The sequence below is a fragment of the Salmo trutta genome, chromosome 12 (assembly GCF_901001165.1).
Source record: "Salmo trutta chromosome 12, fSalTru1.1, whole genome shotgun sequence".
NCBI lineage: Eukaryota > Metazoa > Chordata > Actinopteri > Salmoniformes > Salmonidae > Salmo > Salmo trutta.
The window spans coordinates 4,031,082-4,046,117 of record NC_042968.1 but is presented as its reverse complement, the minus strand read 5'-3'; the positions used below and the strand labels follow the sequence as shown (position 1 = coordinate 4,046,117).

At 41.5% G+C, this 15,036-nt stretch overlaps 1 protein-coding gene across 2 annotated transcripts in view; it reads right to left on the bottom strand.

The window, feature by feature from the left end:
* The window catches only part of syt14a (synaptotagmin XIVa), a 239,762-nt gene that overhangs the window by 19,162 nt on the left and 205,564 nt on the right, over positions 1-15,036 (bottom strand). Inside the window, exons 6-8 of one of the 2 annotated variants that reach the window (XM_029766857.1) lie at positions 9,976-10,032; positions 9,198-9,647; positions 8,390-8,582 (exon numbers count right to left, since the gene is read on the bottom strand). In XM_029766857.1, the coding sequence (XP_029622717.1) occupies positions 8,390-8,582; positions 9,198-9,647; positions 9,976-10,032 (700 nt within the window). The remainder of the gene's footprint in view (positions 1-8,389; positions 8,583-9,197; positions 9,648-9,975; positions 10,033-15,036) is intronic. The other variant, XM_029766858.1, reaches the window with a different exon arrangement.

The window sequence follows — 15,036 nt, the reverse complement described above, 5'->3', positions numbered from 1 at the left end:
ACTATACTGCAGTTAAGTACACCACCTATTCAGTAGGAATTATTTATATAGCATCCACACTATAACACCAACGTTACTAAAGTTGCTCTTCAAAATGCTTGTTACTTAACTGCCTCAGACCACTCTTAAAATAGCTAAGTAAGTCGTTAGATGCGTTTTTGACCTTCCTTTACACACAAGATCTCCGCTAAACACGAAATCTAAATGTTTGTCTTTCTGTGACCGCTGATAACTTCAGAACGAATGTTACAGTAAAACAGCATCCACAGTTTTTGTGCAAGGAAAGTCATACCATATAAAAAAATCTGTGAGCTGTTGGCTACAGCAGACATGCCAAGACGAGAGTAGGCACATTTACTATTTAATGCCAAATTTTTGTAACAAAACTAGCAGTAGAGATGAAAATGTGATGGAAAAACTTTGAAATTTAAATTCTTTAGCGGGATATTAAAACGTAGGCGAAAACATACATTTTGTGTGTACTACCTCATCACGCACTGATTTTTATCTGCAACAAGTTTGTTTGGTGGAAACACAAAATATGCAGATTTTAGAATATATGGAACACTAGATACAAACTTGTCCATTCTTTGCAAAACAAGAGAAGACGCTTCAAAAGAAAACCGAGATGAGTGTATTAAAAGATAAATACATAGACCGAATATACAAAACATTAAGGACATCTGCTCTTTCCTTGACTTTTCCACATTTTGTTACGTTACAGCCTTATTCTAAAATTCATCAAATTAAATACAAATCCTCATCAATCTACACACAATACCACATACTGACAAAGCGATAACAGGTTTTTAGAAATGTTTGTAAATTTATTACATATAAAAATAAGAAATACATTATTTAAATAAGCATTCAGACCCTTTGCTATGAGACTCGAAATTGAGCTCAGATGCATCCTGTTTTCATTGATATGTTTCTACAACTTAATTTGGGTCCACCTGTGGTAAATTCAATTGATTGGACATGATTCGGAAAGGCACACACCTGTCTATAAAAGGTCCCACAGTTGACAGTGCATATCAGAGCAAAAACAAGCCATGAGATTGAAGGAATTGTCCTTAGAGCTCCAAGACAGGATTATGTCGAGGCCCAGATCTGGGAAAGAGTACCAACACATTTCTGCAGCATTGAAGGTCCCCAGAACACAGTAGACTCCATCATTCTTAAATGGAAGAAGTTTGGAACCACCAAGACTCTAACTAGAGCTGGCCGCCCAACCAAACTGAGCAATTGGGGGAGAAGGGCCTTGGTCATGGAGGTGATCAAGAACCCGATGGTCACTCTGACAGAGCTCCAGAGTTCTTCTGTGGAGATTAGAGAAACTTCCAGAAGGACAACCATCTCTGCAGCACTCCAACAATCAGGCCTTTATGGTAGAGTGGCCAGACGGAAGCCACTCCTCGGTAAAAGGCACATGATAGCCCGCTTGGAGTTTGCCCAAAAGGTACCTAAAGGGTTCTTAGACCATGAGAAACAAGATTCTCTGGTCTGATGAAATCAAGATTGAAACTTTGGTCTGGATGCCAAGCGTCACGTCTGGAGGAAACCTGGCACCATCCTTGTGGTGTAGATTGATGAGGAAAAATAATTTTAGAATAAGGCTGTAACGTAACAAAATGTGGAAAAGGTCAAGGGGTCTAAATACTTTCCCGAATGCATTATATGTAGCCAGGTGAATCCAGGTGAAAGCTATGATCCCTTATTGATGTCACTTGTTAAATCCACTTCAATGAGTGTAGATGAAGGGGAGGAGACAGGTTAAAGGATTTTTAGCTGAATATTAGGAAGGTGTTCGTAATGTTTGGCTTACTCAGTGTATTTGAATGATATTGAAATCAGTTTAATGTTAATTCATTTTATTGAGTTTTATTTAGCTATTTGTACGCTACTGTCACATTTTTGGCTCAATATATTTCATGATGTGTAATGTATGCAATGATGCCACATCTTGATTTAGTTCATTATTATAGGGCAAGCATTAAAATAAGCCGCCTCAATTTTTGTAGCCATAGGTGATTATATCTCTATAGGAGCTGATTCGTCGTCAGTATTGTGGAATAATTATAATTTTAAGGTAAGATTAGAAAGGGAGCAGCCCTGCCTTTCTTTCGATCCTATCAGTATCGACACATGCCTCAACAACGCACTTAGCAAACGTTCTCTCTGCATGTTGTTTTGGGAAATGCGTGTTACATCTTCGGCAGTTGTAGGAAAGATGCATCGTTAAAACACGCTAAGCCTAAGTTCCATCGCTATCGGGAAACAGGACCAAGATATTTTTAGGCGGGAACTGAATCCATGAGAGAACCATCCAATGAATAAATGTATAATTTTTGCCTGAATAAGAGAACAACGTAAGTCCTCATAAGTCCTCAACTGGCAGCTTCATTAAATAGTACCCGCAAAACACCAGTCTCAACATCAACAGTGAAGAGATGACTTTGGGATGCTGACCCCAAACTTTTGAACGGTAGTGTATATTTACGCTTAGAAGTCTTTGTCTGTCTGCTCTCTGTTGAAACCACTCGATCCGTCTGTGACGAATAGTTCGACCCAAAGCCTCTGGTTGTGTAAGTCTCTGTTTGTCCACCAGAGGTCACAATGTCCTCAGTTGTAGTTGACCTCTTTGTCTCTGAGCGTTTGTTAGACTGCATACATCAGAGGTACACACGCGATGGTCTTGGTCGAGTTTACTAGACTAAAGTACTTAAACAGCTGCAGACTGATGTAGTATTTAACTGCTTCACTCGAAAGTTTGAGTCTTATCATTTTCTGGCCTGGTAGTTTTAAACCATTTCAACATATAGCCACTGCTCCATGCTTTCTGGTCTAATGTAAATTGTTAGCAGTCCTTTTATGGACTCGCCTTGGAGGGCGGTTCCATCACGTTGCCACAATGTCTGTGCTCACATGGACGTGGTCACTGACTCTGCAAAAGCTTACATGAAAAACAATTCTCCTCTAGAAGGTTAAAATCACATTTCATATTCACACAAATAGCTTCGTATTGAATCATATAAGTTTTACAACATTTAGATGTAAATCGGCTAACTGGGACGTATACATTTGTAGAGTTACAGTTATTTAGTTATACCGTCCCTAATGATATCACAAAATACACTTTTGACAGGATTTACTGTTTGGATCCCCACCAACCATTTCCCACATTCTTTATTTTAGGAATATTGTTTCATTATCCACTTTTGGATGTTAGAGTTTTGGCGGCAGATTCTCTCTCTACACACAAAGGATTTTTTCCTTTTCCATATTGCAGGTCCAGAGAGAGAGAGTCTACGACTGGTTGTTGAAGTCATAAGACCGGCCCACTTCCCCCCTTCCTCTCTGGTGGGAGAGAGCGGGGGCTCTCTTTGATCCTCACCCAGGAGGGAAAGTCATGACACAGGTATTAGATCTATTGTCAAATGTCAAAATTTTTCTCCTTAGAATGCACTCATATATACATTTTCTTATTGTATCAGGTATATTTTTTGATATTTTGTGTTAAAATAAAGAAATGTGTCGGCTGTATTTGCATACAGTATATGAAACATTAACATAAAAAGGTGGATCAGGGTTGCATCCACCAAACACTTGCTCAAATCAAATCATAAAATCAAAGTTTATTGGTCGCGTACACAGATTTGTAGATGTTATCGCAGGTGCAGCTAAATGCTTGTGTTTCTAGCTCCAAAAGTGTAGTAATACCTAGCTCTGTCTGCCCTACGTACACTCACCTACGCTGTCTAGACTGCTTCATAAGTTACTGTTGTTGTCACGTTTTCTTGCATAATTCAACAAGTGTTTCAATAGCAGGATACCCTCAGATAAAAAAATCAACACGCATGGCTCTAGGTTATACCAATCTAAACATATTTTACATTGTTTTGTGAGATCAGACATAATATCACTCACTATAATCCGAGTGTTCATTTTCGGAAGTGTGTAATCTAACTTTGATACTGTGAACCATCAGATCCTCCTCTCCACCCTCTCCGAGTTGGACACCTCCGGCGCGGCTCACTCTTGGATTGCGTCCTACCTGACAGGTCGCTCCTACCAGGGCGAGAATCCGTCTCCGCACCACGTGCTCTCACCACTGGTGTCCCCCAGGGCTCAGTTCTAGGCCCTCTCCTATTCTCGCTATACACCAAGTCACTTGGCTCTGTCATATCCTCACATGGTCTCTCCTATCATTGCTACGCAGACGACACACAATTAATCTTCTCCTTTCCCCCTTCTGGTAACCAGGTGGCGAATCGCATCTCTGCATGTCTGGCAGACATATCAATGTGGATGACGGATCACCACCTCAAGCTGAACCTCGGCAAGACGGAGCTGCTCTTCCTCCCGGGGAAGGACTGCCCGTTCCATGATCTCGCCATCACGGTTGACAACTCCATTGTGTCCTCCTCCCAGAGTGCTAAGAGCCTTGGCGTGACCCTGGACAACACCCTGTAGTTTGCCGCTAACATCAAGGCGGTGACCCGATCCTGGAGGTTCATGCTCTACAACATTCGCAGAGTTCGACCCTGCCTCACACAGGAAGCGGCGCAGGTCCTAATCCAGGCACTTGTCATCTCCCGTCTGGATTACTGCAACTCGCTGTTGGCGGGGCTCCCTGCCTGTGCCATTAAACCCCTACAACTCATCCAGAACGCCGCAGCCCGTCTGGTGTTCAACCTTCCCAAGTTCTCTCACGTCACCCCGCTCTTCCGCACACTCCACTGGCTTCCAGTTGAAGCTCGCATCTGCTACAAGACCATGGTGCTTGCCTACGGAGCTGTGAGGGGAATGGCACCTCCGTACCTTCAGGCTCTGATCAGTCCCTACACCCAAAGAAGGGCACTGCGTTCATCCACCTCTGGCTGCTCGCCTCCCTACCTCTGCGGAAGCACAGTTCCCGCTCAGCCCAGTCAAAACTGTTCGCTGCTCTGGCGCCCCAATGGTGGAACAAGCTCCCTCACGACGCCAGGACAGCGGAGTCAATCACCACCTTCCGGAGACACCTGAAACCTCACCTCTTTAAGGAATACCTGGGATAGGATTAAGTAATCCTTCTAAACCCCCCCCACCCTCATCCCCCAAAAAGATATAGATGTACTATTGTAAAGTGGTTGTTCCACTGGATATCATAAGGTGAATGCACCAATTAGTAAGTCGCTCTGGAAAAGAGCGTCTGCTAAATGAAAATGTAAATTTGTAAACATTTCAACTGTATTAATAATAAAAAATCTACACGCTTAGCTCGAGATTACACCTATCTAAACATACTTTACGTTGTTTGCGAGATCAGACATAATATCACTCACTATAATCCGAGTGTTCATTTTCAGAAGTGTGTAATCTACTTCAACTGTATAAATAATACAAAATAAAGTTATCTTTGTTCTGTTTCTTGTGATGTAAGTGTCAAGACAGAGCGTTAAATCTTCGACAAAGCTTTTGCATTCTAATAAATTCAACGGTAAGACAATATGTTCTATTTAGCCCATTTCAGCCATTACCAGGGTGTGTTGGACAGGTCATTACAATCTAGAGGCGAAAGAAACGCACACCTATTTAGGCGAGGTGCTGGCTAGCGGAGTGAAACACTTAAAAAATAAAGGAGAGCCGCACACTCTAGGAGCTCAGATGCAAAAATATTTATGTCCAACGTTTCGACAGACAAGCTGTCTTCATCAGGGTATAATGACAGGTCATTACAAACAATTCCACGGTCGTAATGTTAACGGGGAAAAATAAAAGGCACAAGCAAGAATACGATAGAGTCACAGGTGTAAAATTAAAGCAATCAATCCAGCGAGATGTAAGTGACAAGTGGATTTTGCACCCCTCAAACACAGGAAATAGATGGCTGAAAAAGTCAGATCCTCAGGTGGGCAGGGCATGCGCGTTGCTCATAATATTGTTGTATATCGACTCGGAAGTTTTAAAATTGATAAATTAGGGGCAGCTGAAGGGGAGAGTAAATTTAACCAACCATGGAAGTAGAGTTGAAGTCGGAAGATTACATACACTTAGGTTGGAGTCATTAAAACTCGTTTTTCAACCACTCCATAAATTTCTTGTTAACAAAATACAGTTTTGGCAAGTCGGTTAGGACATCTACTTTGTGCATGACACAAGTAATTTTTCCAACAATTGTTTACAGACAGATTATTTCACTTATAATTCCCTGCATCATAATTCAAGTTGGTCAGAAGTTTACATACACTAAGTTGACTGTGACTTTAAACAGCTTGGAAAATTAAAGAAAATTATGTCATGGCTTTGATAGGCTAATTTAAATAATTTGAGTCAATTGGAGGTGTACCTGTGGATGTATTTCTTGGCCTACCTTCAAACTCAGTGCATCTTTGCTTGACATCATGGGAAAATCAAAAGAAATCAGACCAGACTTCAGAAAACAATTGTAGACTTCCACAAGTCTGGTTCATCCTTGGGAGCAATTTCCAAAAGTCTGAAGGTACCACGTTCATCTGTACAAACAATTGTATGCAAATATAAACACCATGGGACCACACAACCTTCATACAACTTAGGAAGGAGACGTGTTCTGTCTCCTAGAGATGAACGTACTTTGGTGCGAAAAGTGCAAATCAATCCCAGAACAACAGCATAGGACCTTGTGAAGATGCTGGAGTCAACAGGTACAAAAGTATCTAAATCCAAAGTAAAACAAGTTCTATATCGACATAACCTGAAAGACCGCCCAGCACGGAAGTAGCCACTGCTCCAAAACCGCCATAAAAAAGCCGGACTACGGTTTGCAACTGCACATGGGGACAAAGATTGTACTTTTTGGAGAAATGTCCTCCGGTCTGATGAAACAAAAATAGACCTGTTTGGCCATAATGACCATCGTTATGTTTGGAGGAAAACGGGGGAGGCTTGCCAGCTGAAGAACACCATCCCAACCGTGAAGCACGGGGGTGGCAGCATCATGTTGTGGGGGTGCTATGCTGCAGGAGGGGCTGGTGCACTTCCAAAAATAGATGGCATCATGAGGGAAGAAAATTATGTGGATATATTGAAGCAACATCTCAAGACATCAGTCAGGAAGTTAAAGCTCGGTCGCAAATGGGTCTTCCAAATGGACAATGACCCCAAGCATACTTCCAAAGTTGTGGCAAAATGGCTTAAGGACAACAAAGTCAAGGTATTGGAGTGGCCATCACAAAGCCCTGACCTCAATCCAACAGAAAATGTCTGGGCAGAACTGAAAAGTGTGTGCGAGCAAGGAGGCCTACAAACCTGACACAGTTACACAAGCTCTGTCAGGAGGAATGGGCCAAAATTCACCCAACTTACTGTGGGGAGCTTGTGGAAGGCTACCTGAAACGTTTGACCCATAATTTAAAGGCAATGCTACCAAATACTAATTGAGTGTATGTAAACTTCTGACCCACTGGGAATGTGCTGAAATAAATCAATCTCTCTGCTATTATTCTGACATTTCACATTCTTCAAATAAAGTGGTGATCCTATCTGACCTAAAACAGGGCATTTTTACTAGGATTAAAATGTCAGTAATTGTGAAAAACTGAGTTTAAATTTATTTGGCTAAGGTGTATGTAAACTTCTGACTTCAACTGTATGTAGATATAATATAAATCCAAAAACAGAATATCACTTTAAAAAAGTGTGTGCTTGAGCTAATGATAATAATTATCCAAATAAATTGGTTCCTCAAAGCGTAGACTTCTGACTTTAGTTTTATTTCAGTATACATGGCAGCTAAAATCTAAATTGCTTATACAATTCAACATATACTGCTAATGACAATGGTGCTATGTGTCAACAGACATTTAATTTATAGCCAATCCACATGGTTGGGAATTTATTTAGGATAATTTGATAATTACTTTAGGTGATTATGGTATGCACGTGACAATTAGTTCACACGTGGTGTAAGAAGGTGTTATATCTGCCTTGTAAGGTGGGATGGAAAGGAATCCCCAAAAAAAGGGCCATACCTATAAATTATGTTTCTGATTGAAAAATAACCTACACACTGAGGAATGCTGTTAGGCCAAAACGTCTGTGTATGCTATCCTGGTGCAGTAAAAAGTAAGTTTTATGCAATATCTTTTTGAGCGTGGACCCATCACACTTTTTTTTGCTTAAATCAACAGTTGCACAGAAATGTATGATCTTGACAAACACATATTACTGCTAGTTACAAGAAAATTCCTCATTCAATGTTGCTTCACTTGATCTATCCAGTGCTAGTCTGGTCCTTCAAGTGACCGAGACCAGATCTGAAAGCCAGGACTCTCATTATCGTTAAATGAAAACTGGACTCAGGTGACACTGACTATTATTGGCAAAGTGTTGACAAGCAACCAGAAGAATGTCTTAGTGTACTTACTGGGTGGCTTGTTGGCAGCCAGATTTTTGAAGTGACTGCCTTTGATGATCTCCACTGAGAGACGGCCCGTGGTAGCATTGTAGACGAGCCCTACCAAGATCTCTGGTGTGGAGCCTTGGCTGGCTGACTGGAATGAAGAGGCACTTTCGCTGCAGGACATCTCCGATATACTAGCCTGGGATTCACCGCCCTGCTAGCACGTGGGTGGACAGATGGACCAACAAGAAGGTCAGTGAATTTTCAGGGCCTGCATCTCAGAGTAGGAGTGCTGATATAGGATCAGTTTTGCCTGAATTTGTCATAATTAATGCAACTGCATGGACAGGGGGTGACTTGATCCTAGATCTTTATAAATACGGGCCCAGGATTCAATGTTAGTGAAATTTGTAAGGAAGTAAGGTAAGGAATCTACGTTCTTATAATAAAAATGCAGAAATACTGTAATAACTGGCAGACATGCTCTGACAAACTTTTGAGACAGCATTGGACAGTAAACTGTGAAAGTTGTTAGGGTTTGTATGGGTTTCTCAGTTTTGGACTATGTTCATCACCCTTTACAAAGGGCTGACTATCACAGGTCATCAATTTCTCACTATTTAACTACATAACTCAAATCAAATAACTGATCTTTGAAATGTGGAAAAGAATCCAGGCAAATACCAGAATGTAAGAAATGAAGTCTTCATGTATTATCCAGGTAGGTTCTTAGTAAGTACATGACAAAATTACCCCAGGAACAGCATTCTACCATGACAGCTGTTGTGTACAGTAAATGGTTGAGGCCTAGCTTTTCCTTTGATCTACTCACCGGGAAGGCACAGCAGGGGTCCAGTATGACCGGCACCGACATCTTGCCTTGCAGGTTGAGCTTGGTGAGGTAGAACACCTTCTCTCCCAGCACCTTCTCTTTCTTCATCCGCCGCACGCTGTAGAGACGGAATCGAATGGAGTAGTTGCCGATCATCTCTGACTCCACGTGACTGAAGCGGAAGGTCTCTGTGAAGACCGGGCAGGGCCCTTTCTGGATGCACGTCTTCGCCCTCTGCTTTTTTGTGGGCAGCAGCACCAGATGTACCTGCCAGGCAACGTTGCCTGTACGCTTGAGGGCTGGGATGTCTGTTGCGGCCGTGACCGTCACCGCTAGCCGCTGGTCCTGGGAGTCGTAGTCGAACACCACGTCCAGGGTGCCATATTTGGCCAGGGGTTCCGGTTCGTAGCCCTTGGGGAGCTGAGACGCTGATCCCCGGGCTGACATGTCCTAAAGAGACACATTACACCACACAAGAAGTAATGTACAAAAGATTGGCAAACACAATACCATTTTTTTTAAGTCTACACCGCCATACGTATGATCTATCATACGTTATGCAGTCATAACAGCTCTTGAACTATTTTTACATTGCTAGTCACTTGAACTAGAGAAGTACTGAACATTTGCTTGAAACTGAAAAGCCTTGACTATCACAAACACTTGAGCTACAAGAGAGATCCTAAAGACTCAACCTCTAGTTTCTACTTGGGTGAACAGGGTGAATTGGAGGATTTGAACTATGGGAGGTGAAATGGATCAGGACGATCAAAGTTACCTTATGTTTTTGACGTAGTTTATCGTTGCTCTTGTACCATGACCTGTATAAGGGCTTCTGTCAGATAAAAACATAACACACATTTATGAAGGAAATCTATCAGACAAAATCCTGACAGTGGTGTAAATCACATTTATAAGGCTGTTTCAAAGGCTGGATTACAATCTGATAATTTAGTCCCTCCTTCTGCCCTTGTTGGCTCCCCCCTCGCACATCTGAAAATACTTCTTGATAGCAATATAGCAATAGCTCAACAATGTGGGGTGCCGTTTTCAACATCTTGTTTACATCCATCCAATCCTTCCCAATCTCTGACGGTGAGGGGTTAACAGGGAATTTATTGTATTGGAATTCAAGCAAAGAGAGTGGGACATTTATTGGGAGAAATAGAGGTTGAGAGACTTTGGCTATCTGTGTGCATGTGTGTGTGTGGTCATGAAGCCCAAAATAAGTGTTTCATTCCGATCATTTCTTCCCACCACGGCAGTCTCATGCATGAAAAATCTACAGGTGCAAAAAGGAACTTTAGAATCATATTCTATAGACCCCACACCAGGCATGACTAATATCATAGTCAGAAAATGCAATAATCAGATTACCAAAACAGCTTTACATCATCCTCTGAGCTCTAGTCTTGTCTATACCATAAGGTTTCTCAATCAAAAGACTTCAATAACTTTTCTTCTTTCTTTTAATTTAAGCCTCTTGCTCCTTTGTGAAGGAATGGGGGACTCTGTAGTGGGTCGGAAGAAACCAAAATCATCCGGTTTTCAGGAAAAAAAGAGAGGAAGAGATGAAGCCTTTAAACCGGTTTCTTCCGGTTTCTACTGACCCCGCTCAGGCGTTTCTTTTACACCTGCTACATTCGGTTACTCTGTAGCGATTCAGAGAGAGAAGCTGAAAAGTAAAATGGCCTCAAATGTAGAAATATATATTTTTCCCCCATGAGGTTTCCATGGCAGTTGGTCCTTCTTTTCCATGTGGTTTTCATGGTTTCAGTCATGTATAGAGTGCATTTCTCTTTTATTTTGTTGTTTTGTTGTTTTTTAACTATCGTTTGGCGTACTAAAATATCTGGTAACACTGTATTTTAATGTACACATCAATGTGGGACTAATGTATGTAGATGAATTAATTTAAACAACTGAACTTCCATATATACTTTCATATACACTGAGAGTAAAACACTATTATTATTGAGTTTTGCCCTCAGAACAGCCTCAATTCGTCGGGCTGGACTCTACAAGGTGTTGAAAGCATTCCACAGGGATGCTGGCCCTTGTTGACTCCAGTGCTTCCCACAGTTGTGTCAAGTTGGCTGGATGTCCTTTGGGTGGTGGACCATTCACAGGAAACTGTTGAGCGTGAAAAACCTAGCAGCATTGCAGTTCTTGACACACTCAAACTGGTGCTCCTGGCACCTACTACCATACCCCGTTCAAAGGCACTTCAATGTTTTGTCTTAGCCCTTCACCCTCTGAATGGCACACATACACAATCCATGTCTCAACTGTCTCAAGGCTTAAAAATCCTTCTTTAACAAGTTACATCAATAAGGGATCATAGCTTTCACCTGGATTCACCTGGTCAGTCTATGTCATGGAGCAGGTGTTCCTAACGTGTTCCTAACGAAAGAGCAGGTGTTCCTAACGTGTTCCTAACGAAAGAGCAGGTGTTCCTAATGCTTTGTAAACTCAAAATGGGCCAGCATCCCTGTGGAATGCTTTCGACACCTTGTAGAGTCCAGAGGGGTGCAATTCAATATTACGAAGGTGTTCCTAATGTTTGGTATACTCAGTGTGTACGTCATATAGCCAACGTTCAAGTCTGATATAAACAACCAGTGGCTACCTGTCAATCAGAGCCCAATCTGTTTTGAGCCTCACCTGTTTAACAAAAGATTAAACAATATTTAAAAAATAAAATGTTTTTGTTGCCCTTTTTTATATGTTATTTTTGCATTAATACGTGCACATATCAATTTGCAAACAATGTAAAAAAAATGTCTCTGAGTTAATAAAGCCAAGAAAGACAAACATGGTCTCTTTTTCTTGAGTAAGGCAGCTCCAAAATGCAGGTCCAATTCTGGGTTTAAGGGTCTCTTTTCCAAGCTTAAAAGGACACCATGGGGCAGAAAAGTTTGAATACATTGGTCATGCTGTCAATTCCCCATGACTTCTGCCACATTCAAAACAACTGGAATCTCAGAACTGGGAAATCCCAGACTTCAGTGAGTTCCCTTTGTCATCAAAGTCTGCCATTCTCTGGATTTATGGTACGTTCAAGACAACTGGGAACTCGGGAAAAAAACGAGCTCCGACTAGGAAAATACGCTGTGAACTCGGACTTCCAAGTCGGGAATTCTGGCCTCTTTCTAGAGCTCCGACCTGACGACCATCACTGACGTCATGATTCAACCTTTCTTTTTTTCAGAATTCCCAGTTGTCTTGAAAGCACCATAAATCCAGAGAATGGCAGACTTTGATGACAAAGTTTGATGACAAAATCTGCCCACAAGAAGGATCGCCGCGCCACCTTCCTGTTCAAGTGAGCACAGCACAACAGGGTGAGTCCAAATATGAATTGTATGCTACTGCATAAGTTATGTAATATGCCATGGATATATGTATTCTGTAGCTAAGGAATTAACACTAAGTGTATGTTGTGTAGTAAGCTGTTAGTAGCCCATGTGCCTCACCCTAATAATTTGGTCCCTTTCCCCCTCATAACTTAGCCTACTGTTCTGACTTGGTAGTGCACATGTAGCCTATAGCCTGTTTTAGAAAAATGTCATCATTGAATATTGAGCTATATATATCATTGAATATTGAGCTTTCATTGTCTGGCGCCAAAGAACATGGCTGACGTTTCACATTCTCCCAACCAATTGTGCTATTTTGTTAGTTTTTTTTGTGTTTGTGTATCTTATTTTTTTTACTTATTGTGTACATAATGTTGCTGTGACCGTCTCTTATGACCGAAAAGAACGTCTGGACATGAAAACAGCGATTACTCACCGCGGACTTGAAGAAACTTTTTCCTTTAACGAGTCCAACGAGAAGGATATTCTGCTTTCACTGGAACAGGCCCAGATCCACGCCTTTTGCGTGAAGAAAAGACACAGGAAAAGGGGCCGCAGAGAGGGCAGCCTTCTGAGAATCCGTAGGCGAGCGAGTAAACTCCCATTGCCATCCATTCTTCTTGCTAACGTGCAATCATTGGAAAATAAAATTGATGACCTACGATTAAGATTATCCTACCAACGGGACATCAAAAACTGTAACATCTTATGTTTCACAGAAGAGTGGCTGAACGACAATACGGACAATACAGAGCAGGCAGAATTTTCCACGCACCGGCAGAACAGAGACGCTACCTCTGGTAAGACGAGGGGTGGGGGTGTGTGTCTATTTGTCAATAACATCTGGTGCGCAATGTCTAATATTAAAGAAGTCTCGAGATATTGCTCGCCTGAGGTAGAGTACCTTATGGTAAGCTGTAGACCACACTATCTACTAAGGAAGTTCTCAACTATATTATTCATAGCCATCTATTTACCACCACAGGATGAAGCCGCCACTAAGACCATTCTCAACCAGCTCTATAAGGCCATAAGCAAAGAATAAAATACTCACCCAGAAGCGGCACCTGTAGTGGCCGGGGACTTTAATGTAGGCAAACTTAAATCAATTTAACCAAATTCTTACCAGCATGTCACATGTGCAACCAGAAAAATAAAAATCCTAGACCACCTTTACTCCACACACAGAGGTGCATACAAAGCTCTCCCCCGACCTCTATTTGGCAAATCTGACCATAATTCTATCTTCCTGATTCCTGCTTACAAGCAAAAACTAAAGCAGGAAGTACCAGTCTGAGCTGCTGCTTTCAACGAGCGGGAGACTAAACTGGACACTTAAAAACTTCTTAGGGATCAAATCCCTTTAGCAGGATCAATTTGACAACATCCGGTGAAATTGCAGAGCGCCAAATTCCAATACAATTTCTATAAATATTTAACTTTCATGAAATCACAAGTGTAATACATAAAAATAAACCTCAACTTCTTGTTAATCCAGCCGCTGTGTCAGATTTCAAAAAGGCTTTACGGCGAAAGCAAACCTTGCGATTATCTGAGGACAGCACCCCGCATACAAACACATGAAAATCAGATTTCAACCAGGCAGGTGCGCGACAAAAGTCAGAAAAAGCAAAATAATATATGCCTTACCTTTGAAGATCTTCTTCTGTTGGCACTCCAAAATGTCCAAGAAACATCACAAATGGTATTTTTGTTTGATAATGTCCTTCTTTATGTCCCAAAAATGTCAATTTATTTGGCGCGTTTGATTCAGAAATACACCGGTTTCAACTCGCCCAACATGCTTACAAAGTATCTAATAAGTTACCTGTAAACTTGGTCCAAACATTTCAAACAACTTTCCTAATCCAACCTTAGGTACCCTAAAAAGTAAATAATCGATCAAATTTGAGACGGGAAATACTGTGTTCAATACCAGATAAAAACAACGTGAAGCGCGTTCCAAGTCACGCGCACCGAAAGACTTGAGTCCATCTGAGTGACACATGGAAAGAACAGGACTACTTCCTAATTTCTCAAAAGAAAAACATCAACCAATTTATAAAGACTGTTGACATCTAGTGGAAGCCATAGGAACTGCAACCATATTCCTATTAAAAAGGGCTTCCCATAGAAAACATAATGGAAAACAGATTGACCTCCAAAAAATGTTTCCCTGGATGGATTGTGCTCGGAGTTTTGCCTGCCAAATCAGTTCTGTTATACTCACCGACATCCAAACAGTTTTAGAAACTTCAGAGTGCATCTCCTAGCTTCTGGGCCTGAGTAGCAGGCAGTTTACTTTGGACACGCATTTCATCCGGATGTGAAAATAGTGCCCCCTACCCATAACAAGATTTATAAAATAAATCTCACTATGCCCTCAGACGAATCATCAAACAAGCAAAGCGTCAATACAGGATTAAGATTGAATCCTACTGCACCGGCTCTGACACTTGTGGGATGTAGCAGGGCCTAAA